A 24,212-nucleotide genomic window follows, 5' to 3' on the forward strand; every position below is an offset into this window, starting at 1 on the left:
GTATTCCATGTTCCACAAGTGGCTCTGAGTCTCAGTTTCCACATCCACGAAAGGAGCCAATAACGTCCACCGACCGGGCTGGCGGTGAGCTTGAGTGTAGAGCAAGCAAAGCGCCTGCCGGGCCCAGGAGAGGTGCTTTCTCCTCCTGTCTGTTGTCTCTGCTCACAACTCCTTGAGGGCTCTCTAACCGAGCACAGGGGTGGGAGGGCCTTTGGAGAAGCTGTGTCTCTCTTTCATTTTCTCCCTCCGTCTCTCTCTCCTTTATTCTCAAACAGTTCTGCAAATGTTGTTGACCAAGGCTGACGGTATGCCTCCCCCACCCCTACTGGGCAGGTCAGTGCCCACCTCTCCGATCTCTGGAAGGCCTCCATGGCATCCTTGGAGGATGGGAAGCCCTGTGTGCTTCCTGGCACCCATACCCCTCCCTCTGCCCCTCCCAGAGTTCAGTGCTTGGGCCTCAGTGGATGCCAAGAATTGAGGCCCTGGGCTCTGATGCCCCGACCCTGTCCTGCCGGTTTCTCTGTTTCTCTCCCGTTCCTGCCCAGCCAAGGCCCTTTCAGGAGCCCCTCAGGGTGACTCCCCTCTCTCCACACACCAGGGCAAACTCAGTACTTGCCACCCTCCTGGGAAGACCCCCACCACATGGGGGGGTGGTCCTCTACAGGCCGGGCTCCAGATGCCCTTGCAGGCGGGAATGCTTTTACATGTGGGTGTCCCAGAAGAAGGATTTTCCACCCCCACCTCAGCTCCCCTGCCCCTCTGCGGTGACTAAGCCACCGAGATCCAGCCAGGCCCTCCCCATCCTGGCCTGAGGGCTAGCTCCCCATCCTGAAAAACCTGTTTGGGGGCCTCCCCTGAGGCTGTTGGTACCCAAGGGGCAGGTTGGGCAGGATTCCCCTCGAGCTCCTCCCACCCCGCCAAGACAAAATCAGGCAGCCCTAGGGGAAGGGCTTCAGTTGCCTTAGGCAGTCACAGCCCGCCAGCACCCACCCCAGCTCCCAGCCCAGCGATGGCATCTCCGTGGCCTGTGTGGACCTTGTCTTGGATCCTGATTCTGCTGGCTGTCCTGGTCCCCGGGGCTGCAGGTCTCTGCCATCTCTGGCCAGGCTGGGGAGGGGCTTGGAAGGGGGGTTCTGGAGAGGAGGAACTGTGCCTTCCAGGGCTGTCAAAGAGGGGCTGGTCTGGCCAGCTGGGGCTGGGAAACTGGTGACGGCGGTGACCAGGCATCAGTCACTGGGCCCAGGGCACATTCCTGTTCCCTTCCAGATTCAGGAGGCAGGCAGGAGTGGGGAAGAGACCAAGGCTTTGGACAGGGGTGGGGTTGGGAGCTGCCCTCTCCTAGCACCCCTGCATCTGGAGGCTTGGAGGAGTACCCAGCTTCTGCAGCCCAAGCCTGCCACCTGGTGGTCATACGGGCAAAGACTCGTGTTCCGCAAACAGACCACAGAGTGGAAGGGACTCTTCATCCTTAGAGAGGACCCCCAGGGGTGGAGTGGGGTGGCCGATCTGTTGGCGAGAAAGGAATTGATCCTCCCCTGAACTCCTTCCTGGCCCCTTAGCTGACTTCAACATCTCAAGCCTCTCTGGTCTGCTGTCCCCAGTGATGACGGAAAGCCTGCTAGTTGCCTTGCCCCCATGTCACCTCACAGGGGGCAACGCCACACTGACTGTCCGGAGAGCCAATGACAGCAAAGGTCTGCTTCTCGCTCCCAGCACCCCCTAGTGCCCATAGATCCCTTCCCAGGATACTCAGGCATCCCTCCTCCCACTCTCCCTTCCTATTGACCCCCTTTCCCCACCATCCATACTCTAAATACTGCCCTTCTCCTTGGGGCCTTTCGAGGCTTGTCCCTGCCTTTCATCACCAATTTCCCACCCAGTGGTGAGATCTAGCTTCGTGGTGCCTCCGTGCCGCGGACGCAGGGAGCTGGTGAGCGTGGTGGACAGCGGGTCTGGCTTCACGGTCACCCGGCTCAGTGCATACCAGGTGACAAACCTGGCACCAGGAACCAAATACTAGTAAGTACCAGGCCCGGGCCTGGGGCACGGGTGGGAAGGGCTATAGGAAGAGGAGCTGGGCCCTGACTTTGGTGGCGGTGGTGGTGGGATGTGGTGAGTATGGGGGAGAGAATGGGGGCACAGCTACCAGAACAGGCCTCTCCTGGGCACAGCTGTGGAGTGGGAGGCCTGGACTCCCTCATACTCTAAGTCCTGGACACTGACTGAGGATTCTCTCCTCTCCCGAACCTCACCGCAAAAGCATTTCCTACCTCGTGACAAAGGGGGCATCCACCGAGTCTAGCAGAGAAATCCCAATGTCCACATTTCCTCGTGAGTAACGTCTCAGGGCCCCAGAGCCTTCCCTGGCCCCTCTTGCCCCATCCCCCACCTGCCCCTTCCTATCCTCCCTTAGCTTCTCTTCCTTCCTCTATCCTCACACTGAGCCCCTGGCATTTTAAGTGGCTGCTGACACATTTCCCTGCACCACTAAACTTTGTGGGTAGTGACCGTGTCCGATTAATTTCTGAATCCTCGGTGCCTCACGTAGGAGATGCTTCATAAATGTTTATCTAATGATTCGTTGGTTGGTTGGATGAATACACGGATGAGGGGATGGCTGGCTGGATGAATGGATGAGGGGCTGGGCTGGGAGCCTTGGGCAGGGTGGGGGCCCTTCCTGCCTAGAACTGCCTCCCTCCTCTCTTCTGACAGGAAGGAAGGCAGAATCCATTGGGCTGGCAATGGCCCGGACAGGGGGCATGGTGGTCATCACGGTGCTGCTCTCGGTCGCTATGTTCCTGCTGGTTCTGGGCTTGATCATTGCCCTAGCACTGGGCGCCCGCAAGTGAGGAGGACAGCCCCGGGGAGCAGGCAGCAAGTCCAAGGCACTGTCTGTGTTCTCAGCCCGGGGCTCTGCGTCTGCTCTTATCTCCACTGCTGAGAAGACGGCCTGCTCCCAGGCCACAGGCACCAGGCCTGGGATCCTTCAGTGCCATCACCTCCCCTCCCTTCTCCACTACAGCCCTCTTCTCCCTCCGTCCCCTCCTCATCCCCTAAGGTGTCCCCTTGGCCCAACACTCCCTATTACTGCCCTCACCCCACTCCTGTCAGAATTGGTTTTTCTCCCATTTCACCTCTTTAACCGCTCTACCCCTGACAGACAGGAATTTTTCCCTCCCCCAGTGAATTTAGCCCCTACAATAAAGCCTGATGCCACGTTGCTGTGTGTGTTTCTCTTCAATGGGCTCCACTTTGGGCTTCCCCAGTGGCTCAGCTGCTAAAGAATCCACCCACAATGTGGGAGACCTGGGTTTGATCCCTGGGTTGGGAAGATCCTCTGGAGAAGGGAACGGTTACCCGCTCCAGTATCCTGGCCTGGAGAATTCCATGGACTGTATAGTCCATAGGGTCGCAAAGAGTCAGACACGACCGAGCAACTTTCACTTAACTTTCACTATGGGCAAACGTATAGAATCTATGTCCAGGCTGCGGCTGCTCCCAGTCCTCTCTCTGCCCTGGAACCCCAAAGTTACTTTTCCCAGGAAGTAGGAAGGTGTGGATGAGATAAGAATCCAAGAGTCAGAGTTCTCAGACCCACACCTGGACTGTGGGTTTTACACCATCCAAGGGCCTTGGGGTGGGAGTGAAGCCGAGGCTGGTCCACCACATGGGACCCAGAGGCCTGAGGGCCTTTGTGAAAGCCAGGAGACCAAGGAGAAGTGCTGCAGAAAGAGAGGCTCTGACCAAAAAAACAACCCAGAGGGCCAGGACTTCCCTGGTGGTCCAGTGGTTAAGAATCTGCCTTCCAATGCAGGGGGAGCTGGTTCAATCCCTGGGGGGACTAAGATCCCACAACTAGAGAAGTCCAAGCACCATAGTTACTGAGCCCAAGCACTCTAGAGCCTGTGCTCTGCAACTAGAGAAAGCCCTGGCTTTCTTCATCATGATGAATAACCAGCACAGTGAAGGGAAAAAAGCCAGAAGGCTACCAGAGTGAAACCCAAGGACAGGGTGCTGGGGATGGGGCAGGGAGCGGGGAAGAGGGGTTACAATTACAGGGGGAGTGAAGAACAGGCTAAAGGGCACTAGGAGAAGAGAGAAGAAGTGGAACACCCTGCCAGAGGGTGCAAAAGTGGTACTGTGAGTAACCAAGGGGAAAGAGTGGGAGTGGTCACTTGTGTTCTCTCCAGTATGTTATTCCTTCTAAGGATCAGTGATCTTTGCCTTGCTCTTAGGGTAAAGACCAAAATTTTTGTGGTGACTTTCAAGGCCAGCCCGGTGTCTGTCCCCTAACTACCCCTCAGCTCTCACTATATCCCTTCTAATGTCCTGCGTTCCCTCTTGCCTCGAGGCCTTTGCACAGACTCTTCTTTAAGCCTGTGTGTGTGCTAAGTCGCTTCAGTCATGTCTGACTCTTTGCAACCCCATGGACTGTAGCCCACAAGGCTCCTCTGTCCATGGGATTGTCCAGGCAAGAATACTGGGGTGGGTTGCCATTTCCTGTTCCAGGGGGTCTTCCCAATTCAGGGAAGACTTCCGTCACCCACATTGCAGGCAGAGTCTTTATCATCTGAGCCACACAGAAGCCCCTTCCTTAGGCCTACACTGCTTTTAAGACCACCCCCCCCTCAATTCCATTCTATTTGCATAGTTAACCCAGCTTCTCCAGGGAAGCCTTCTCTGACCTCCACCCCACCATTAGGTTGGGTTCTCCCATTTTGTCTTTCATGGCATTACTATTGTTTATTACTATGTTTATGTGATTATTCAGTGGTCTTCCCTCCAGACTTTATGTTCCCTGAGAGTTGTCTCTTTGCTCCCAAGGGCCTATAGTACCTTTGTGGTGCCTGGGACATGGTGGATATTCAATACATATTGTAGAACAAGTGAGCAAATTGATGAATCAACAAGCCCCTGAAGAGAAGGTGAGGGCTAGGAAAAGTGCCAAAAATTCTGAAAATGCAATAATAAATGACACAGAGCTAGAAGATCCTGGAGAGGGAGGCAATGGAAGAGAAGAACAACAGCATTTATTAATTCCACAAACACTAACTTAGCATTTATTGTGTGCCAGGTGCGAGAAATAAACTGTGAAAAGACACTCTTCCTCCCTTATGGAACTTACAGAGAATTTAGGGGAAGAGAGATTCCCCGAAGTGTGAACAGGTAAATAAAATTTCAATAAGTGTCATGATAGATGACAGGAGGTGAACACGGGACCCTCCTTAGTTTGGGTGGGTCCAGCTCCCCTGAGGCCTGAAGTCAGGAACGAGGGTCAGGGAGAATCCATCAGGCCCTTCTTCCCATCCTAACTGGACCAGCCAAGGGAGGTATGGTGCCCACTCTTCTTGTATTGTGGGCAGAGCATCAGCTGTCCTTGTTGTTCAGTAGCTAAGTCTTGTTGACTCTTTGCAACCCCATGAAGTGCAGCATGCCAGGCTCCTCTGTCTTCCACTATCTCCTGGAGTTTCCTCAAATTCAGGTCCATTGAGTCTGGGAGGCTATCTAACCATCTCATCCTCTGCTGCCTGCTTCTCCTTTTGACTTCAATCTTTCTTCAGTCTTTCAGGGTGTTTTTCGAGTTGGCCCTTCGTATCAGGTGACCAATGGTGGTAAAGAATCTGCCTGTCAAGCCGGAGACCCTGGGTTGGGAAGATCCCCTGGAGAAGGAAATGACAACCCGCTCCAGTATTCTTGCCTGGGAAATCCCATGGACAGAGGAGCCCAGCAGGCCATAATTCATGGGGTCCCAAAAGAGTTGAACACGATTTAGCGACTCAGCAACAACAACAAGAGCACCACACAGGGAACCAAACTGTGCCACACATTAGAATCATCCAGGAGATTGGAGAAGGAAATGGCAACCCACTCCAGTGTTCTTGCCTGGAGAATCCCAGGGATGCGGGAGCCTGGTGGGCTGCCGTCTATGGGGTCTCACAGAGTCAGACACGACTGAAGCAATTTAGCAGCAGGAGACTTTTAAAAATCCCAACACTCAGGCCATATCCTACACCAGAATCAGAATGACTGAGGGTGGGAGTCAGGCATTAGTACTTTTTAAAGATCCCCAGGGGATTCCAACATGCAGCAAAGTTTGGAAATTACTGATATATACATTATTTATTTATTAATTTTCAGTTTCCCTCCTGCCTGCGCTCTGCTTCTAGAGTTCTGTCAAATGGATGTGGGTAGGGGGATGATATAAACATTTTTAAAATCATGGTCATCACCATACACATGGACATCACCAGATGGTCAACACCGAAATCAGATTGATTATATTCTTTGCAGCCAAAGATGGAGAAGCTCTATACAGTCAGCAAAAACAAGACCGGGAGCAGACTGTGGCTCAGATCATGAACTCCTTATTGCCAAATTCAGACTTAAATTGAAGAAAGTAGGAAAAACCGCTAGACCATTCGGTTCAGTTCAGTTCAGTCACTCAGTCGTGTCCGACTCATTGTGACCCCATGAATCGCAGCACGCCAGGCCTCCCTGTCCATCACCATCTCCCAGAGTTCACTCAAACTCATGTCCATTGAGTCGGTGATGCCATCCAGCCATCTCATCCTCTGTCATCCCCTGTTCTACTTGCCCCCAATCCCTCCCAGCATCAGGGTCTTATCCAATGAGTCAACTCTTCGCATGAGGTGGCCAAAATATTGGAGTTTCAGCTTTAGCATCAGTCCTTCCAAAGAAATCCCAGGGCTGATTTCCTTCAGAATGGACTGGTTGGATCTCCTCGCAGTCCAAGGGACTCTCAAGAGTCTTCTCCAACACCACAGTTCAAAAGCATCAATTCTTCGGTGCTCAGCTTTCTTCACAGTCCAACTCTCACATCCATACATGACCACAGGAAAAACCATAGCCTTGACTAGACGGACCTTTGTTGGCAAAGTAATATCTCTGCTTTTCAATACGCTATCAGGTATGACCTAAATCAAATCTCTTATGATTATACAGTGGAAGTGAGAAATAGATTTAAGGGACTAGATCTGATAGACAGAGTACCTGATGAACTATGGACAGAGGTTCCTGACACTGTACAGGAGATAGGGATCAAGACCATCCCCATGGAAAAGAAATGCAAAAAAGCAAAATGGCTATCTGAGGAGGCCTTACAAATAGCTGTGAAAAGAAGAGAAGCGAAAAGCAAAGGGGAAAAGGAAAGATATTCCCATTTGAATGCAGAGTTCCAAAGAATAGCGAGGAGAGATAAGAAAGCCTTCCTCAGCGATCAATGCAAAGACATAGAGGAAAACAACAGAATGGGAAAGACTAGAAATCTCTTCAAGAAAATTAGAGATACCAAGGGAACATTTCATACAAAGACGGGCTCGATAAAGGACAGAAATGGTATGGATCTAACAGAAGCAGAAGATATTAAGAAGAGGTGGCAAGAATACACAGAACTGTACAAAAAAGAGCTTCAGGACCCAGATAATCACTATGGTGTGATCACTCACTCACCTAGAGCCGGACATCCTGGAATGTGAAGTCAAGTGGGCCTTAGAAAGCATCACTACGAACAAAGCTAGTGGAGGTGATGGAATTCCAGTTGAGCTATTTCAAATCCTGAAAGATGATGCTGTGAAAGTGCTGCACTCAGTATGCCAGCACATTTGGAAAACTCAGCAGTGGCCACAGGACTGGAAAAGGTCAGTTTTCATTCCAATCCCAAAGAAAGGTAATGCCAAAGAATGCTCAAACTACCTCACAATTTCACTCATCTCACACGCTAGTAAAATAATGCTCAAGATTCTCCAAGCCAGGCTTCAGCAATACGTGAACCGTGAACTTCCAGATGTTCAAGCTGGTTTTAGAAAAGGCAGAGGAACCAGAGATCAAATTGCCAACATCTGCTGGATCATGGAAAAAGCAAGAGAGTTCTAGAAAAACATCTATTTCTGCTTTATTGACTATGCCAAAGCCTTTGACTGTGTGGATCACAATAAACTGTAGAAAATTCTGAAAGAGATGGGAATACCAGACCACCTGACCTGCCTCTTGAGAAACCTATATGCAGGTCAGGAAGAACTGGACATGGAACAACAGACTGGTTCCAAATAGGAAAAGGAGTATATTGTCACCCTGCTTATTTAACTTATATGCAGAGTACATCATGAGAAATGCTGGGCTGGAAGAAGCACAAGCTGGAATCAAGATTGCCAGGAGAAATATCAATAACCTCAGATATGCAGATGACACCACCCTTATGGCAGAAAGTGAGGAGGAACTAAAAAGCCTCTTGATGAAAGTGAAAGTGGAGAGTGAAAAAGTTGGCTTAAAGCTCAACATTCAGAAAAATATCATGGCATCTGGTCCCATCACTTCATAGGAAATAGATAGGGAAACACTGGAAACAGTGTCAGACTTTATTTTTTTGGGGTCCAAAATCACTGCAGATGGTGATTGCAGCCATGAAATTAAAAGACGCTTACTCCTTGGAAGGAAAGTTATGACCAACCTAGATAGCATATTAAAAAGCAGAGATATTACTTTGCCAACAAAGGTCTGTCTAGTCAAGGCTATGGTTTTTCCAGTGGTCATGTATGGATGTGAGAGTTGGACTGTGAAGAAAGCTGAGCAGCAAAGAATTGATGCTTTTGAACTGTGGTGTTGGAGAAGACTCTTGAGAGTCCCTTGGACTGCAAGGAGATCCAACCGGTCCATCCTAAAGGAGACTAGTCCTGGGTGTTCATTGGCAGGACTGATGCTAAAGCTGAAACTCCAATATTTTGGCCACCTCATGCGAAGAGTTGACTCATTGGAAAAGACCCTGATGCTGGGAGGGATTGGGGGCAGGAAAAGGGGACAACAGAGATGAGATGGCTAGATGGCATCACAGACTTGATGCACATGGGTTTTGGTGAACTCCGGGAGATGGTGATGGACAGGGAAGCCTGGTGTGCTGGGATTCATGGAGTCACAAAGAGTTGGACGTGACTGAGCAACTGAACTGAATTGAAAATCATGATAATACAAACATAAAGGGCTTCCCTGGTGGTTCAGATAGTAAAGAATTCGCCTGCAGTGCAAGAGACCTGGGTTTGATCCTTGGGTAGGGAAGATGCCCTGGAGGAGGGCAAGGCAACCCAGTCCAGTATTCTTGCCTGCAGAATCCCCATGGACAGAGGAGCCTGGCAGGCTCTAGTGCATGGGGTTGCAGGGAGTCGGACATGACTGAACGACTAAGCACAGCACAGCACATTCATTCTTTGCTTCCCTGGTGACTCGGTGGTAAATAATCTGCCTGCCAATGCAGGAGATGCAGGTTTAATCCCTGGGTCAGGAAGATCCCCTGGAGAAGGAAGTGGCAACCTACTCCAGCATTCTTGCCTGGAGAATCCCCATGGACAAAGGAGCCTGTTGCACTACAGTCAGTCCATGGGGTGGCAAAGAATCGGACACCACTGAGTGACAAAGCACACAATACAAACTTAAAATTTACAACTTTAACCATCTTTAAAATACATCTGTTGGGTGCCTCAGGTCTTAGTTGCAGCCCAGGGGATCTTTTGTGAGCTCTTCACTGAGGCATGTGGGTTTCTCTCTAGTTGCCCCAGGGATGTGGGATCTTAGGTTCCCAACCAGGGATGCAACTCAAGTCCCCTACATTACAAGGCAGATTCTTACCATGAAATTCCCTGTTTCCACATTTTAAATACTGTGAATAGGCAGTCTTGAACATGGGTATAAAGATATCTATCCAAACCTCTGATTCCAGTTCTTCAGGGTATTAACCAAGAAATGAGACAGCTAGATCATAGAGTAATTCTTTTATTTTTTTCTTTTTTTTTTTGAGAGCCTGCACCATTTTACATTCCCACCAGTAATTCACAAGGATTCCAATTTCTCCACATCCTAGTCAACACTTGTTATTTCCTGTATTTTCTTTGTTTAGTTTTATAATAGCCATCCCAATGGATACGAAGTAGTATTTCACTGTGGTTTTTATTTGCATTTCTCTACTGTTAATGATATAAAAGCACATCTTTTCATGTGCTTATTGGACATCTGTATTTCTTCTCTGGAGAAATGTCTATTCAAGTCCTTTGCCCATTTTTAAACTGGGTTGTTTGGATTTTTTGATGATTTGTGGGATTTCTTTATACATTCTGGGTGTTAACCTCATCAGAGATATGATTTACATGATATTAACATTTTCAAATGATACATTAATTTAAAAGGGGCTATAAAACGGTAGATGCATTACAATAACTTTTTATATAAAACAAAATGAAACACAGGAAAAAGATTGGAATACTATACATCAGAATGTAATTAATTATTATCTCTTGTGGATAACAAGAATGATTTTTGTTTTCTTGTGTTTTTCTTTGTGCTTTCTACATTTCCAAGTTTTCTGTATCAGGCATGTATTATTTTTATAACTAGGGAAATTATCATAAAATTACTGTTATTATTGATATTAAAGGTAGGGTGCCAATAAATTTTTTAAAAGTTGTTGTTTTCACCATAGTTAAAACAACATTTATTGAGGGTCTCCTACATGCCAGGTACTACTCTCAAAGTTTCCAGTCTAGTAAGCAAGCAACTGGCAACACAGTACAAGGTGGATGGGCTCTGATGGGAAAACCCAGAATGCACAAAGAGGGGGCTGCCTCACCCTCTGGCCAAATATGAATAATTTAAGGATAAAACAAATACAGTACTGAATTATAATCCACTCTGTAACATATGATTTCCTTGGTGGCTCAGACGGTAAAGCGTCTGCCTACAATGTGGGAGACCTGGGTTTGATCCCTGGGTTGGGAAGATCCCCTGGAGAAGGAAATGGCAATCCACTTCAGTATTCTTGCCTGGAAAATCCCATGGATGGAGGAGCCTGGTAGGCTACAGTCCACGGGGCTGCAAAGAGTCCGACACAACTGAGCGACTTCACTTTCACTTTTCACTTTCTGTAACATAAGAATCAATCCTTTGAGTCCATACTGATAACGAACAAATATGTGATAAAGAAAAGTTCTTCTTTACAAAAGAATGTGCTGTGCTGTGCTTAGTCCCGTCTGACTCTTCTGTAACCCCATGAACTGTAGCCCGCTCTGGTTCCTCTCTGTCCATGAGATTTTCTAGGCAAGAATACTGGAGTGGGTTGCCATTTCCTTCTCCAGGGGATCTTCCTGATCCAAGGATTGAACCTACACCTCCTGCATTGGTAGGTGGATTCTTTATCACTTCGACACCAGGGAAGCTTTTACAAAAAAATGCCAACTAAAATAAATGGAGATAGAACGATAGATTTAGAAAAATCAGGGAACTCCCTGGCAGTCCAGCAGTTAGGACGCAGTGCTTTCACTGTCATAGTCAGGGAACTAAGGTCCCACAAGATTGGAGGTGCAGTCAAAAATATATATATAAAATAAAATCATTTCACATGCATCATAGTAATGATTGATTTAGGCAAGAATCATAAATGGACACTAGAATTAGTGGGTACAAATTTGATGAGAAACAAGGTCCCCACAAATTGCTTACTAATTACAAAACAGAAAAAAAAAAGGTACCTTCACAGTTGAAAAACATAATGGATACCACTAATAATGAGACAAACTGACATCACGGGTCTCTTAATGTGATGTACTAATAAGGAAACATCTCTTCTCTGACATTCTGGCCAAAATTACATAATCTAGTTATGAGGAAACAGGAACCTAAACTAAAAGACATTCTACAGAATAAATGGCCTGTACTCTTCAAAATGCCAATGTTATGAAAGATTTAAGTCTGAGAAATTACTCCAGATTAGAGGCTAAAGAGACATAAAAATTAAATGCCTTGCATGATCCTGAAATGGATTCTAGATAATAAAGCAAAGTCATATAAAGCACATTATTGGAGCAATTGGTGAAATTTGAATAGGATCTGTATTTTAAATACAGTATTGAATCCATAAGGGCTTCCTTGGTAGCTCAGCTGGTAAAGAATCTGCCTGCAATGCGGGAGACCTGGGTTCGATCCCTGGGTTGGGAAGATCCCCTGGAGAAGGGAATGCTATCCACTCCAGTATTCTGGCCTGGGTCACAGAGTCAGACACAGCTGCACTCCTCTCTGCGATGGCCCACACTCTGTCTTTGGAGTGTGCTTCTCTCTGAATCTGAATAAATCTACTCCTTACCTATCAAAACAAAACAAACAAAAAGAGATTTGGACACGATTGAGTCACTTTCACTTTCATTGAATCCTTGTTAAGTTTTTTAATTTTCTCATTTCTGATTTTCTGGTTATATAAACCAATATCTTGGTTTTCAGGAAATACACACTTAAGTATTTATGGGTAAAGGGGCAGGATGTCAGCAAATTACTCTTGAGTAGTTCAGAAAAAGATAATGTATGTCTTACACAGAGAGAAAAACAAAAATCTGATAAAATGTTAATAATTGGTATAATTGGTTAGAGGACTTAACCAATTAGGTATACTGGAATTTTTTTATCGCAGTCTTGGGACTTTTCTGTAAATTTGAAAGTATGAAAAACAAAATTTAAGAATCACCATTCCAAAAAAATGACATAAAATAATAAAAACCACCATTTAATTCCATCTCCACTTTACACTTACAGATGCGATCTTGGATAAACCATGAAATCCTCCAAACTTCTAGAAAGTAGCTACTAATACCATCACAGGATCATTCTTGATTGGTAGACTGATTTACCAAATAAAAAAAGAGCTTGGGGTAAATGTAGAGGGGAAAGAGCGCCTGGGATCCCTCCCTTCTGAATCCCCAAGGTCCCCAAACCCCAAAGTGAAAGCGTGAGGGGTTGTGGAAAAGGCGGGGTGGGGGGGCGCTCAGTATAGGCCCGAGAGGTCGAGGGTGTCAAATGAGGCACACCTGAGCGGGCTCCACTCAAGTCAATCAGCACCAGGGGATTTAAGAACGTGCCTCCCAGGCCTCAGCCTCAGTCTCTCCCGACTCTCTCACCCTGTGCTGGCTGGCCCTCCTCTCCTAACCGTGGACCTGAAACTGCAGCACGTCGACTTCTGGGCCAGCCTCCATGGCCAGGTCCCGGGGCTGCTGGACTGGGACATGGGGAACGAGTCCTTTCTGGCCTTCGCCACGTCGCACCTGCCCTTAGCCGAACAGAACCGTGAGTGTCCTGGACGGGGTCGTGGGGGATGGGCGCGCCGCGACGGCTGAGGGGGGCGCTCATGGGCGCGCCAGGCCCGAGGCTCCGGCGCTTGGACCTCCTCCCCGCCCGCCCTCACGGGCCCCGTTACGATGTTGCGATTCTGGACTCCTTGCCCCCTTTGCTGCGCCCCTGCCCCGCCCCTACTTTTCCCAAGAGGCGAGGGGGCCCCATCCTCGACTGGAAGCCCACGGAAGGCAGGGGCCTGCCCGAACACTGCTTTTCCACCCTCGTTCACGGGCGCCGTCGCAAAACTTTTAGGTCTCTTTTCAGCCTTTTCTCCGTGGCGCCCAGGCCGTTTGGGCCCACTACTGATTTCGATCATCTTTCTCTTTAAAAAGATTTTTAAAATCAATTTTGTCTGTGGCCGTATCCCCCTCTTAATACATTGTCTGACACCTAGAGCCGCTCAGTATTTGCTGAATGGATAGTTGACCGTTGTCTTTAAATTTTTTTTTTTTTTTAGTTTGGGGGTTCTCAGGTGTTTCTCAGGTATTGAGAGTTGAGGTAATTGCTTACTACATTCTTGATATATGACTGCCATCTATTTGGGCAGAGTAGTTGGATTAACTCATTTTCTTCCTTCAGTCCCCACCCTCTTTCCTCACTTCCCACACTCCCAATCCATTTAATGTCTTTATAGACAAATGTATCTTTGAAAACTGTTTAGCATTATTTTGCTTTTATAGGTAACCTTACTATACATAATACTCTTTGCGTCCCCCCATTCACATTGTTTTTGAGAGTAATTTGGGGTTGCTAAATGAAGATCTGATTCATCATTTCTGATAGCTGTGTGATATTCTATCATCTGCATATATTATCTTTTTGTATTTTAATTTTCCTTACTGACGGAGACACAAACTCCATTGGAACTCCTTGTCACCATGAGTAATGCTGAACATTCCTGTGTCTTGATTCAAGAAATATTTACTTATCAGGTGACTTCTCTGGTGGTCCAGTGGTTAAGATTCCACAATTCAGGGGGCCCGGGTTCAATCCCTGGTTACTAAGATCCTGCATGCCACAGGCATGGCCAAAAAAAAGAGAAATATTAATTGAGCACCTCCAATTTTCCCAGGCACTATTCTGGACACTCTTGATACACCATGAGCAAAAGAGACAACTCTTCATGGAGCTGATATTCTACTGAGACCACACAGGCAGTTTATATTAATATGTATATACACACACACATGGTGTGTGTGTGTGTGTATGGGTATATATATATATATATATATTATATATATTAGTCGCGGCATGTGGGATATAGTTCCCTGACCAGGGATTGAACTGGGGTCCTTGCGTGGGGAGCACCAAGTGTTAGCCAATGGATCACCACTGGACCACCAGGGTAGTCCCAGGAACATATTTGAGCACCGCTGAAGGAGGTGAGATGGTGAGCTAGACCATACTTAAGAGGAAAAGTTTCTCAAGCAGGAGAAATAGCTCATGTAAAAAGCTCTCAGAAAGAAATATGCCTGGAGTGTTTGAGGAACTCGTAAAGAGGCTAGTGAGGCTGGATCAAGGTAAATAAAGAGAAGAGTTCAGAGGGTGTGGAGCGTGGAGCAGAGGTCAGGAAGAGCCCTCTTCCCCTCTCAGGACATTAGGGTTGACTCAGTAAGATTAGTACGGTTGACAAAGTTTAGAACAGTGGAGTGACCTGATTGCCAATATAGTGAGTGACCTGTGCCATTACATAGGGTGTTTATACTGAGTTTAATGTCCTGCCATCACTGTCAAGATTTTTAATAATTTTTGAACAAGGAACCCTACATTTGACTCCCCTGGTGGCTCAGAGGGTAAAGGGTCTACCTACAATGCAGGAAACCTGGGTTCAAACACTGGGTCGTGAAGATCTCCTGGAGAAGGAAATGGTAACCCACTCCAGTATTCTTGGCTAGAAAATCCCACGGATGGAGGAGCCTGGCAGGCTACAGTCCATGGGGTCACAAATAGTCGGACATGACTGAGCGACTTCACTTTCACTTTTCACTTGCAGATTACACAGCTTATCCTGAATGATCTATAGTCTGAGAAGATCATTGTGGCTGCTGGGTTGAAGTGTAGAGAGACTGGGAACCAGGCAACTATTTAGGAGGCTATAGTAGTAATCCAGACAAGAGCTGATGGTGGACTGGACCACCAGGGTGGTGGTGGAGGATGTGGTGAGAAGGAACCAGCTGGATTCTCTTGATGGGTTGGATGTATTATGTTAAAAAAAAAAAAAAAGATTAGAGGATGACTCTTCCAGAGCTTTTGGCTGACCAGGTTCAAGGATTGAGTTGTCTTGTACGGAGATGTGGAAGATCTGGGGAGGAAAACCAGGAATTCTGTTCTTTACTATGCCAAGGTTGAGATATTTCTTAGATATCCAAGTAGAAATATTGAGTAAGCTGGTAGATATGTTTTAATTGTGGAGAGAGAGAGGAATTTTGAAAGTCCTTGATACACATGTGGCATTTAAGGGGAGAAAATAGAGTGAGCCCTAGGGGGCATTCCATTCTAAAGAGATTGGAGAGAAGAGAGATAACCAACAAAAACTGAGGAAATGAGGAAATGACCATTGAGAATCAAAACTGAGATTGTCTTTTCCTGGAAACCAAATGAAGAAAGTGTTTCAAAGAAGGAGTGGTTACAGGAGAGATCAGATCAGGGATGGGCTGACTTGGAGTTATCAAAGCAGAGTCTTGATAATATGGTTTTGGTGGAGTGCAACCTTAAGCATTGTGGTTTCGGGGGAGTGGTGGAGGAGTCTGATTGGCAAGGATATAAGAGTGGAAGGGAGGGGAAGTAAAGACGGAAAATACAGACAATTTTTTCAAGGAGTTCTGCCTCAAAAGCAAGCAAAAATGGAGTACTGGCCTGGCACAGAAAGTGGGAACAAGAATTCTTGTTTGTTAATATTCGTATTTATTTATTTGACTTCACTGGGTCTTAGTTGCAGTTTGCGAGATCTTTGGCCTTTGTTGACACATGCAGGATCTGTAGTTGCAGCATTTGGGATCTGGTTACCTGACCAGGGATCAAACCCAGCCGCTTGCATTGGGAGCGTGAAGTCTTAAACACTGGACCACCAGGGAAGTCCCAACAAGTTCTTCTTTTTAATAAGATCAGAGAATTAACAGCATATTTGAATGCTGATATGGTCCAGAGACAGAAATTAATAACAGAAAAGAGTTGTTGCTCTTGCTGTTCAGTTGCTAAATCATGTCCAGCTCTTTGCGATCCCATGGACTGCAGCACGTGAGACTCCTCTGTCCTTCACTATCTCCCAGAGTTTGCTCAAACTCATGTCCATTGAGTTGGTGATGCCATCCAACCATGTCATCCTCTGTCTCCCTCTTCTCTTGCCTTCAATCTTTCCCAGCATCAGGAAAGAGAGGAGACAGGAATTCCCTGGCAGTCCAGTTTTTTGGACTCAGCACTTTCACTGCCAGGGCTGGATTTGCCCACTGGTCAGGAAACTGAGATCCCACAAACCTCTAAGAACTCCCCGCTGACAAAAAAAAAAAAAAAATAGGTACATTGTGTATGCTTGAGGAGGCACAGAGCCACCTGTGTTAGAGCAAGGACAGAAGAGACAGAGACCTTATCCTTTGATCCGCTGAGGTTACCAGTCTGTTGATCCTGTCACCATTTTTCTTGCTCTCAAAGAGTGGAGTTAGGAAGTCCTCTCTTTAACCTGGAATCCCGCAGTCAAACACAATCACTCTCTTGCGTACACGTCAATTCCTTTGGCTCTGGAACACTTGCTACGTCAAACCACAACCCTGATTAAATCCAGCTCTTCCAAACCAGTGCTCCAAAGCCGTAGATCAGTGGATTGGTGTTATCACTGGTATCAAAAGATGGTTGGGGTTGAGAAGAAGATGGCTGGAAAGGGGAGGTGATGCAACCCTTTTACAGGGTGCAGCAATGAGGTTATGGAGAGGTTGCAGTTACTGGTTCAGGTTATTACAATGAGAAGGACTGTTTATATTGGGATGGAAGGCAAAATTTGGGGAGCAGACGAATTCAAAAAACTTCGAGGCCAGGGTCTTTGGAGAATCATCTATGTATCAGTTGAAATAGCCAAGATTTAAGGCAGGAGTAGCTTTAGTGACTGTGAGCCAGGAGCTAAATTTCTCTAAATGAGTGGACCAGAGTTTGGTAGATGATGGCAACAGTGAAGATTAGTGTATAAATTCCTCTGTTAACTAGAATAGACACACCCAGTGGCAGACAGTAATCTATAGTGCTGCTTGATTATTCTTCACCTGTACCAGTTGCTATTCAGATCTGCAGTGTAATAAAGGATCTGGTTTTGCTGCATCTTTGCCAATGCTTTTTTTTTGCCTGTCTTTATAATTCTTGTCAGTTCCATGTAAAGTATTATCTTATTCTTTCATTGTGTTCCTCTGACGAGTGAGGTTGAGCGTCTTCAGGTATCCCCTCCTTCTGAATACTGATTCGTATCTTTTACCCACAAACAGGTTTGTCTTAGCTTTTTATTTTTTGATTTGTAGAAGTTGTCTGTCAGAGAATTGAGAGTTTGGGAGATTATTTTTTTTCTGGTTTCTTATCTATTGATTTTTTTTCCCTTGTGAGTTTTACTGTGCAGACCCTTCTAATTTATGTGTTATAATATCTGCATTAAATGTATAGGTTAATTTGAGAATAATTGGCAGCTTTATTATTGTTTTTTAGTTGCTAAGTAGTGTCTGACTCTTTTGCGACCCCATGGACTATAGCCTGCTCTGACTTCTCTGTCCATGAGACTTCTCAGGCAAGAATACTGGAATGGGTTATCTTACCAACCCAGGGATTGAACCCTCATCTCCTGCATTGGCAGATAGTTTCTTAGCACTGTGCCACCTGGGAAGCCAATTGGCATCTTTATAATATGTATTATATGTCTTACTTCATTGAAGTCTTTTAGGTCTTCAAATAGTAATTACATTTTTTTCACATAAAGGTCCACATTATAACTTTGATTGCTATTGTAAACAGCATCTTTTTGGAAAAAATTTTATTTTCCAGTTTCTTAATGCTGGTATAGAGGAACAGTCGTGATTAGTATGTTGCTCTTATATCTATCAAACCTGCTGGACTCTTATTAGTTCTAATAATTTTTATTACTATATCAATTTTATATAGTTTTCTATGCTAATCTATTTTCCCTGTAAATGATTATAGTTTTCCTTTTTCTTTATTACATCTCTTACTACTTTTTCCTTTCTAGAGACTGAGCTTTCCAATAAGTATATCATCATTTCCCAGACACAGACCTAGATTCTTCTGTAATATGACACTCATGGGGACAATGAGGGAGACAAAAGCAGTTCCCCCTAACTGGACCAGAAGCCAGATTCATACCACACAGCTAGCTCTAATATATACCTGATTTACTCTGAGCCTACCATGTATCCATTCATTAATTTAAATTGAGCTCCTCCTATGTCCCAGGCAGTGAGGGAAACAGACCTGGAGACAGACTCTAAGCAAGCAGTTAGAATAAAATGTGTGCTATGTGAGTGTTTGGACAGATAGTCAGAGAAGGCTGCTTTAGAAAGATGTTTAAACAGACTTGATGGGTGAGTAGCAATTAATGAGGCAAGCAGGAAGAGGGCTTCCAGGAAAAAGGGAACAGCTTATGGGAAGACCTAGGATCTTCCTCGGTAAGGTCTGTTGGAGATGGGTGGAGAGCCTGGAGCCAGGGCCTTATGGACTATCTTAGACTTCCCTGGTGGCTCAGACTGTAAAGCATCTGTCTACAATGCGGGAGACCCGGGTTTGAGCCCTGGGTTGGGAAGATTCCCTGGAGAAGGAAATGGCAACCTACTCCAGTACTATTGCCTGGAAAATCCCATGGACAGAGGAACCTGGTAAGCTACAGTCTACGGGGTTGCAAAGAGTCTGACACAACTGAGTGAGCCTGAGAGCCTGGAGCCAGGGCCTTATAGGCTATCTTAAGGAATTTAGATTTGGCCCAATGGCAATGGAAAGCCATCCAAAGGTTTACAGTGAAGGGTGGAAAAATTGGATTAACGTTTTAGGAGATCACTCAAAACTGCAATTGTTCAGTTGCTCAGTTGTGTCCAACTCTTTAGCACCTCTGGACTGCAGCATGCCAGGCTTCCTTGTCTTTCTCTCTCTCCTGGAGTTTGCTCAAACTCCTGTCCATTGAGTGGATGATGCCATCCACCCATCTCATCTTCTGTCGCCCCCTTCTCCTTATGCCCTCGATCTTTCCCAGCATCAGGGTCTTTTCCAATGAGTTGGCTCAAAACTGCAATATGATAAGTTAAAGAAAAGGTAAACAGAACTTTTAGGTTACAGGCTTGGACTGGGATGGTAGAACTTGGTGATTGATTGGGTGTGGCTCTAGAGGAAAGAGGAGACAAGAATGATTTCCACCCACAGACATAGAAAACAAGCTTATGGTTACCAAAAGGGAAGTGAGGGGAGGGATAAATTAGGAGTTTGGGATTAACAGATACATATTACTATATATAAAATAGATAACCAACAAGGACCTACTGTACAGCACAGGGAACTATATTCAGTATCTTGTAATAACCTATAATGGAAAAGAATCTGAAAAAGAATACATATATATGTGTGGTGTTGTTTAGTCACTAAGTTGTATCTGACTTTTTTGACCTTGTTGACTGTATAGACAGTTATACTTAAGGGCTAGCAGAGAAGTCTAGGCTAGAAATAAAGATATGGAAGCTTTGAGTTTATAGATGGTGACTGACTGAAGTAACAGGCATTAATGAAATGGTTCAAGGACATAATGTAGGGTGAGAAGAATGCAGAGGATAATGAGAAGGTCAGAGAGGTAAGGGGAAACCCATAGAATAAGACATCGCTTCCCAGGCAGGGCCCACAGCCACCTCCCAGGGAGGCTTCAAGGCCCAGGACTCTGGGGCCACAATGGAAATTCTAGGATGTTTTGACTCTCTTTCTTTTTGCCAGTTGCCAGATATAAACTCCGAATAGTTGAGCCACCAATGTTACCTCTGGAAAAAAAACCCAACCCTGATAAAGATGGTGAGTGAAGGGAAGTGACATGGCCCTGTGGCCTGGGTGGGACACCCAAAGTCCTTGAGCTATGGGCCACAGTCTCCTTTTTTCTCTACTGCAGGTCCAGATTTTGAGCCCAACCTGTGGATGTGGGTAGACCCCAACATCATGTTCCCCCCTGGAAAGCTGGAGGTCCCAGAACCCAGTAAGGGGAAGAATCTGACAACCACAGCTCCCTCCCCTCAGCCAGTCCCAAAAGAAGACTTTGCCAAATGTCCGGAGGCCACAGAGGTGGAGTTGCTGTCACCCCCTGGAGACCAGTGTTCCCCTTGGAAGCGGTTTGCCACTTCCCTCAGCAACTGGGAGGTAGGGATTTCTGGGGTGGGCTCTAGGCAGGGGGTAGGCCCAGGGATGACGCAGCAGAGGGCTCTGTTTTCTTAGGACTGACAAAGGGTTAATGGGTTCAGAAATTAGCTGTGCCCCCCGTCTTCTGGGTTGGGGAGAAGCCCAGATGGTGGCCCTGGCCCACCACCCCTTCCTGCCACCGCACCCCTGGAGTTGAGACCATGGAGTCAGGACCAGTTCCTACTCTGTGCTCCTCCAGCTCACAGAAGAGAAGGAGGCTGAGGACCAGGATGACCGCTCCTCTGTGGCTCTCCCGTCCTCTCACAAACCGGCCCCCCTCCAGAGTCGGAGGCTTCGGCAAGCCAACAGCCAGGAGGGGAGGCTCTGGTCCAGGCCCCCTCTCAATTACTTCCACCTAATTGCACTGGCATTAAGAAACAGTGCCCCCTGTGGCCTCAACGTGCAACAGATCTACAGTTTCACTCGGTATGTGCAGGGGGCCCTGTGAGGAGGGCGAAGGGAGGGGGCAGGGCCCTGCTCTGATACCTTCCAGTTGGCCGGGGCCCTGGGCTGCTGCCTCAGCTCCCCCATATGTATCCCAGAGGATTCCTCTCTGTCCCCAGGCTCTGGTTCCAGGTTGTCCCCGAATATGTGTCCTCACCTCACATAGACAGGATAGCCACCACCACCCCTCACATCTAAGAGACTCCAACCTTTTTATAGCTTAGTTCTTTTTTTTTTTTTTTTTTAAGTTTTTGTTACAATATTGTTTCTGTTTTATGTTTTGGTTTTTTGACCATGAGGAATGTGGGCTCTTAGCTCCCTGATCAGGGATCAAACCTGCTCTACTTGCATTGAAAGGCAAAATCTTAACCACTGGAGCACCAGGGAAGTCCCTATCTTAGTTCTTCAAAACATATTTTCACCTGCTTCATAAATTCTCTCATCTTCCCTCTCAAGATCCCCCAGCAGTTTCTCACGTTTTCCCTTTGGACTAAACTAATCTGGCACGGCCTGTCCCCCAGGGACCCGGGGAAGCCGAGCTGAGAAAGGATTTACGTTGCTTTCTGACAGTCAGGTACCCATGAGTATGAGTTTTTCAGACCTTTTCCCTTTGTTAGAGTCAGAGTCACAGAATATTAATCCTCAAGAGGTGTCCTCCTTGACCAGGATTCCTCTGACAGGAGCTGTTGGCCTGATTTCAGCTCTGTTCCAGTTGTCAGTCCTGAGCCCTTGGAGGGAGGGAGGAAGGAAAGCGAGCCCGGGAGTGTAGGGGCAGTGGACTGAGTTCAGAGGGTGAGGCTTTTACCAGCTGCGCAGCCACAGGCCTGGTCAGCACAGTGCTTCGTGCGCCAGCTTCTGCTTCACCACCTTGAGAGGAGGGCTGAGGGCTTCTGGCCCCTGGGTGAGAATGTTCTCCAGGAGACGCATCTCCCAGAAAGACCACCCCTCTCCTTACCATTCCTCCGTGTCCGCAGACAACATTTCCCCTTTTTCCGGACGGCTCCGGAAGGCTGGAAGAATACCGTGCGTCACAATCTCTGTTTCCGAGACAGCTTCGAGAAGGTGCCGGTCAGCATGCAGGGTGGGGCCAGCTCACGGCCCCGATCCTGCCTCTGGAAGTTGACTGACGAGGGACACCGCCGCTTTGCAGAAGAGGCCCGTGCCTTGGCCTCCACCCGGCTGGAAAGGATCCAGCAGTGCATGAGCCAGCCAGGTGTGAGGCCTTGTCACACTTGAGGCCCAGGGGAGGGGACCTGAAGATCCTGACCTGAGGCTGGGTGTGCATGGAAGGAGCCAGGGTCACACCAAGGTGGAGGTTGGGGGGCAGCTTCTGGAGGAAGGGGAGAAGCCAGAGGTGTTCTGAGATGCTGGGGTGGTGCCTGCCTGAGGGGTCCTCACCTACACAAACATGGAACGTGAGGTATCAGGAGCTGAGGCAGAAACAGCTGGCGCTGCTCACAGCCCCGCAGCCTGGGGAAGTGGTGACCACACGATGTGAGAAACATGGTATGGGAGATTTTCTGCAAAAGGGGGCTTTTTCCTCTCTTGGAGACCAGGTGGCATTTGAGCTTGAGAGAGAAGTATGTACGTCATCTGCCGTGAGAGATAGGTCCAGGCTTAGGGAAGGGCAGCTGCAGGGGGCAGACAGATCCCTTTGACTTTCTTCTTTCCTTTCAGATGTGATGTCCTCACTCTTTGACCTTTAGTTCCAAGAACCAGCCATCAGCCCATGCCTTATTAAAGAATCTGCAGCAGCCTGGTGTGTGTGTGTGTGTGGTCTGAGGATGAGGTAGCACGGGAGGCGCAGGTCAGCTCTGAGGTTGGACATGGGTTGCCCTCAGAGCTGTTGGATGCTCCAGAGGCAATGGGCCGGTTGCCTGGTGTGCAGCAAAGGGAGCCCATACTCTTCTTTCCTCAAAGGAAGAAAATACTCAACCTTGTTCGAGATATCTTTTTTTCTTGGAAGATGGCTAGCATAAAGCAGCCAGCCCTGCAAAGGGCCCCCCAAATCACCACCCACCCACAGGAGTGGATGTAATCAGCTGGGGACAGTGAGGAGAGGCCTAGGGAAATGTATCGTTTATGGAATAGTTGAAGGGAATACCTTCTGGGAGGCCACGAGGTAGCAATGAGAAAGGTGAGAGGGAAGAATTTCTTTTTGAAAACTATATTTGGCTGCACTGTGTCTTCATTGCTGTGCTTGGGCTTTCTCTAGTTGTGGCAAGTAAGGAAGGGCTGGTAGCTAGGCTGGAAAAGAATCTGCCTGCAATGCAGGAGACCCCAGTTTGATTCCTGGGTCAGGAAGATCCCCTGGAGAAGGGAACAGCTACCCACTCCAGTATTCTGGCCTGGAGAATTCTGTGGACAAAGGACTCTCACAGAGTCGGACAGGACTGAGCAACTTGCACTATCACGCTTTGTTTGCAGTGGTTGGGCTTCTCATGGTGGTGGCCTCTCTTGTTGCAGAGCACCGGCTCTATGGTGGGCGGGCTGCAGTAGTTGTGGCTCCCTGGCTCTAGAGTACAGCCTCAGTCTTTATGGTACATGGGCTTAGTTGTCCTGTGGCCTGTGGGATCTTCCGAGACCAGGGATTGAATCTGTGTCCCGTGCATTGGTAGATGGATTCTTGACCACCAGGGAAGTCCTAAAGGAAAATAATTTATTGAGAAAAGGAGTAGCTGGGCTCAAGCCTCATTTCTCCCACTTAAGCATTAGTGGGGAGGTGAGGGGGATGGCCCTTTCATACCTCAGGGTTCAGTAGAAGCCAGAGCACATGGGAATTCAGGGTCCCCAGAGGCCATAGATCTCAGCTGGGCTGAGGTGGCTTTCTGGACCGCAGGAAACTGTCCAGGGCAAAGCCAGCTGCCACCCTCAGACCTGAGCAATAGGGAGAGAAGCCAGCGGGACGGATAAGAAGGGAACAAGATTCAGAGCTGTGTCAGGATGCCACAGATGTTCCCCACAGTGCTCAAAGATCATTCTGGGTTTCCCACGGGGCTGAAATACCTGTCCTTGTGCTGTTCCCCCTTACCCCGAAGCTGGCCTGCACAGAAGTATGGCTCCAGCCTCAGACACAGTCCCAGGGGACTGGGTATCACTCCTCCCCAGAGGTGGCAGTGGGTGGTGCTTGAGTCTCAGGAAGGGCGCCCCTTGTCCGGGCAGCTCCCTGGTCTCTGTGGTTGGTCAGGGTTGAGATAGTCTCA

General features: G+C 47.5%; 2 protein-coding genes across 5 annotated transcripts; both read left to right on the forward strand.

Annotated features, from left to right (window-relative positions):
- The first annotated feature begins 275 nt into the window (after window positions 1-275).
- Window positions 276-3,220, forward strand: UPK2 (uroplakin 2). 2 transcript variants are annotated; one of them, XM_086339582.1, is made up of 5 exons: window positions 276-1,085; window positions 1,560-1,694; window positions 1,881-2,019; window positions 2,261-2,331; window positions 2,713-3,220. In XM_086339582.1, exons 1-5 carry the CDS (start codon window positions 1,010-1,012, stop codon window positions 2,847-2,849), a joined length of 558 nt encoding a protein of 185 aa, XP_086195708.1. In that variant the 5' UTR covers window positions 276-1,009; the 3' UTR covers window positions 2,850-3,220. The 2 variants fall into 2 exon arrangements, with proteins under 2 accessions (XP_086195708.1, XP_086195710.1); XM_086339584.1 differs by lacking the exon at window positions 2,261-2,331 and having other exon boundaries at window positions 931-1,085; window positions 2,713-2,851.
- A 9,320-nt stretch (window positions 3,221-12,540) lies between these two features.
- On the forward strand, window positions 12,541-22,765 carry FOXR1 (forkhead box R1). Of its 3 annotated transcripts, none has more exons than XM_086339585.1 (6): window positions 12,541-13,110; window positions 20,113-20,187; window positions 20,282-20,526; window positions 20,765-20,991; window positions 21,984-22,222; window positions 22,687-22,765. In XM_086339585.1, exons 1-6 carry the CDS (start codon window positions 13,050-13,052, stop codon window positions 22,713-22,715), a joined length of 876 nt encoding a protein of 291 aa, XP_086195711.1. In that variant the 5' UTR covers window positions 12,541-13,049; the 3' UTR covers window positions 22,716-22,765. The 3 variants fall into 3 exon arrangements, 2 of the variants coding, with proteins under 2 accessions (XP_086195711.1, XP_086195712.1); XM_086339586.1 differs by having other exon boundaries at window positions 20,282-20,451; XR_015141945.1 differs by lacking the exon at window positions 20,765-20,991.
- Window positions 22,766-24,212: the final 1,447 nt, after the last annotated feature.

The sequence above is a fragment of the Bos grunniens genome, chromosome 15 (genome assembly GCF_055505025.1).
Source record: "Bos grunniens cultivar Pamir isolate PY7600 chromosome 15, Bosgru_T2T1.0, whole genome shotgun sequence".
Classification (NCBI taxonomy): domain Eukaryota; kingdom Metazoa; phylum Chordata; class Mammalia; order Artiodactyla; family Bovidae; genus Bos; species Bos grunniens.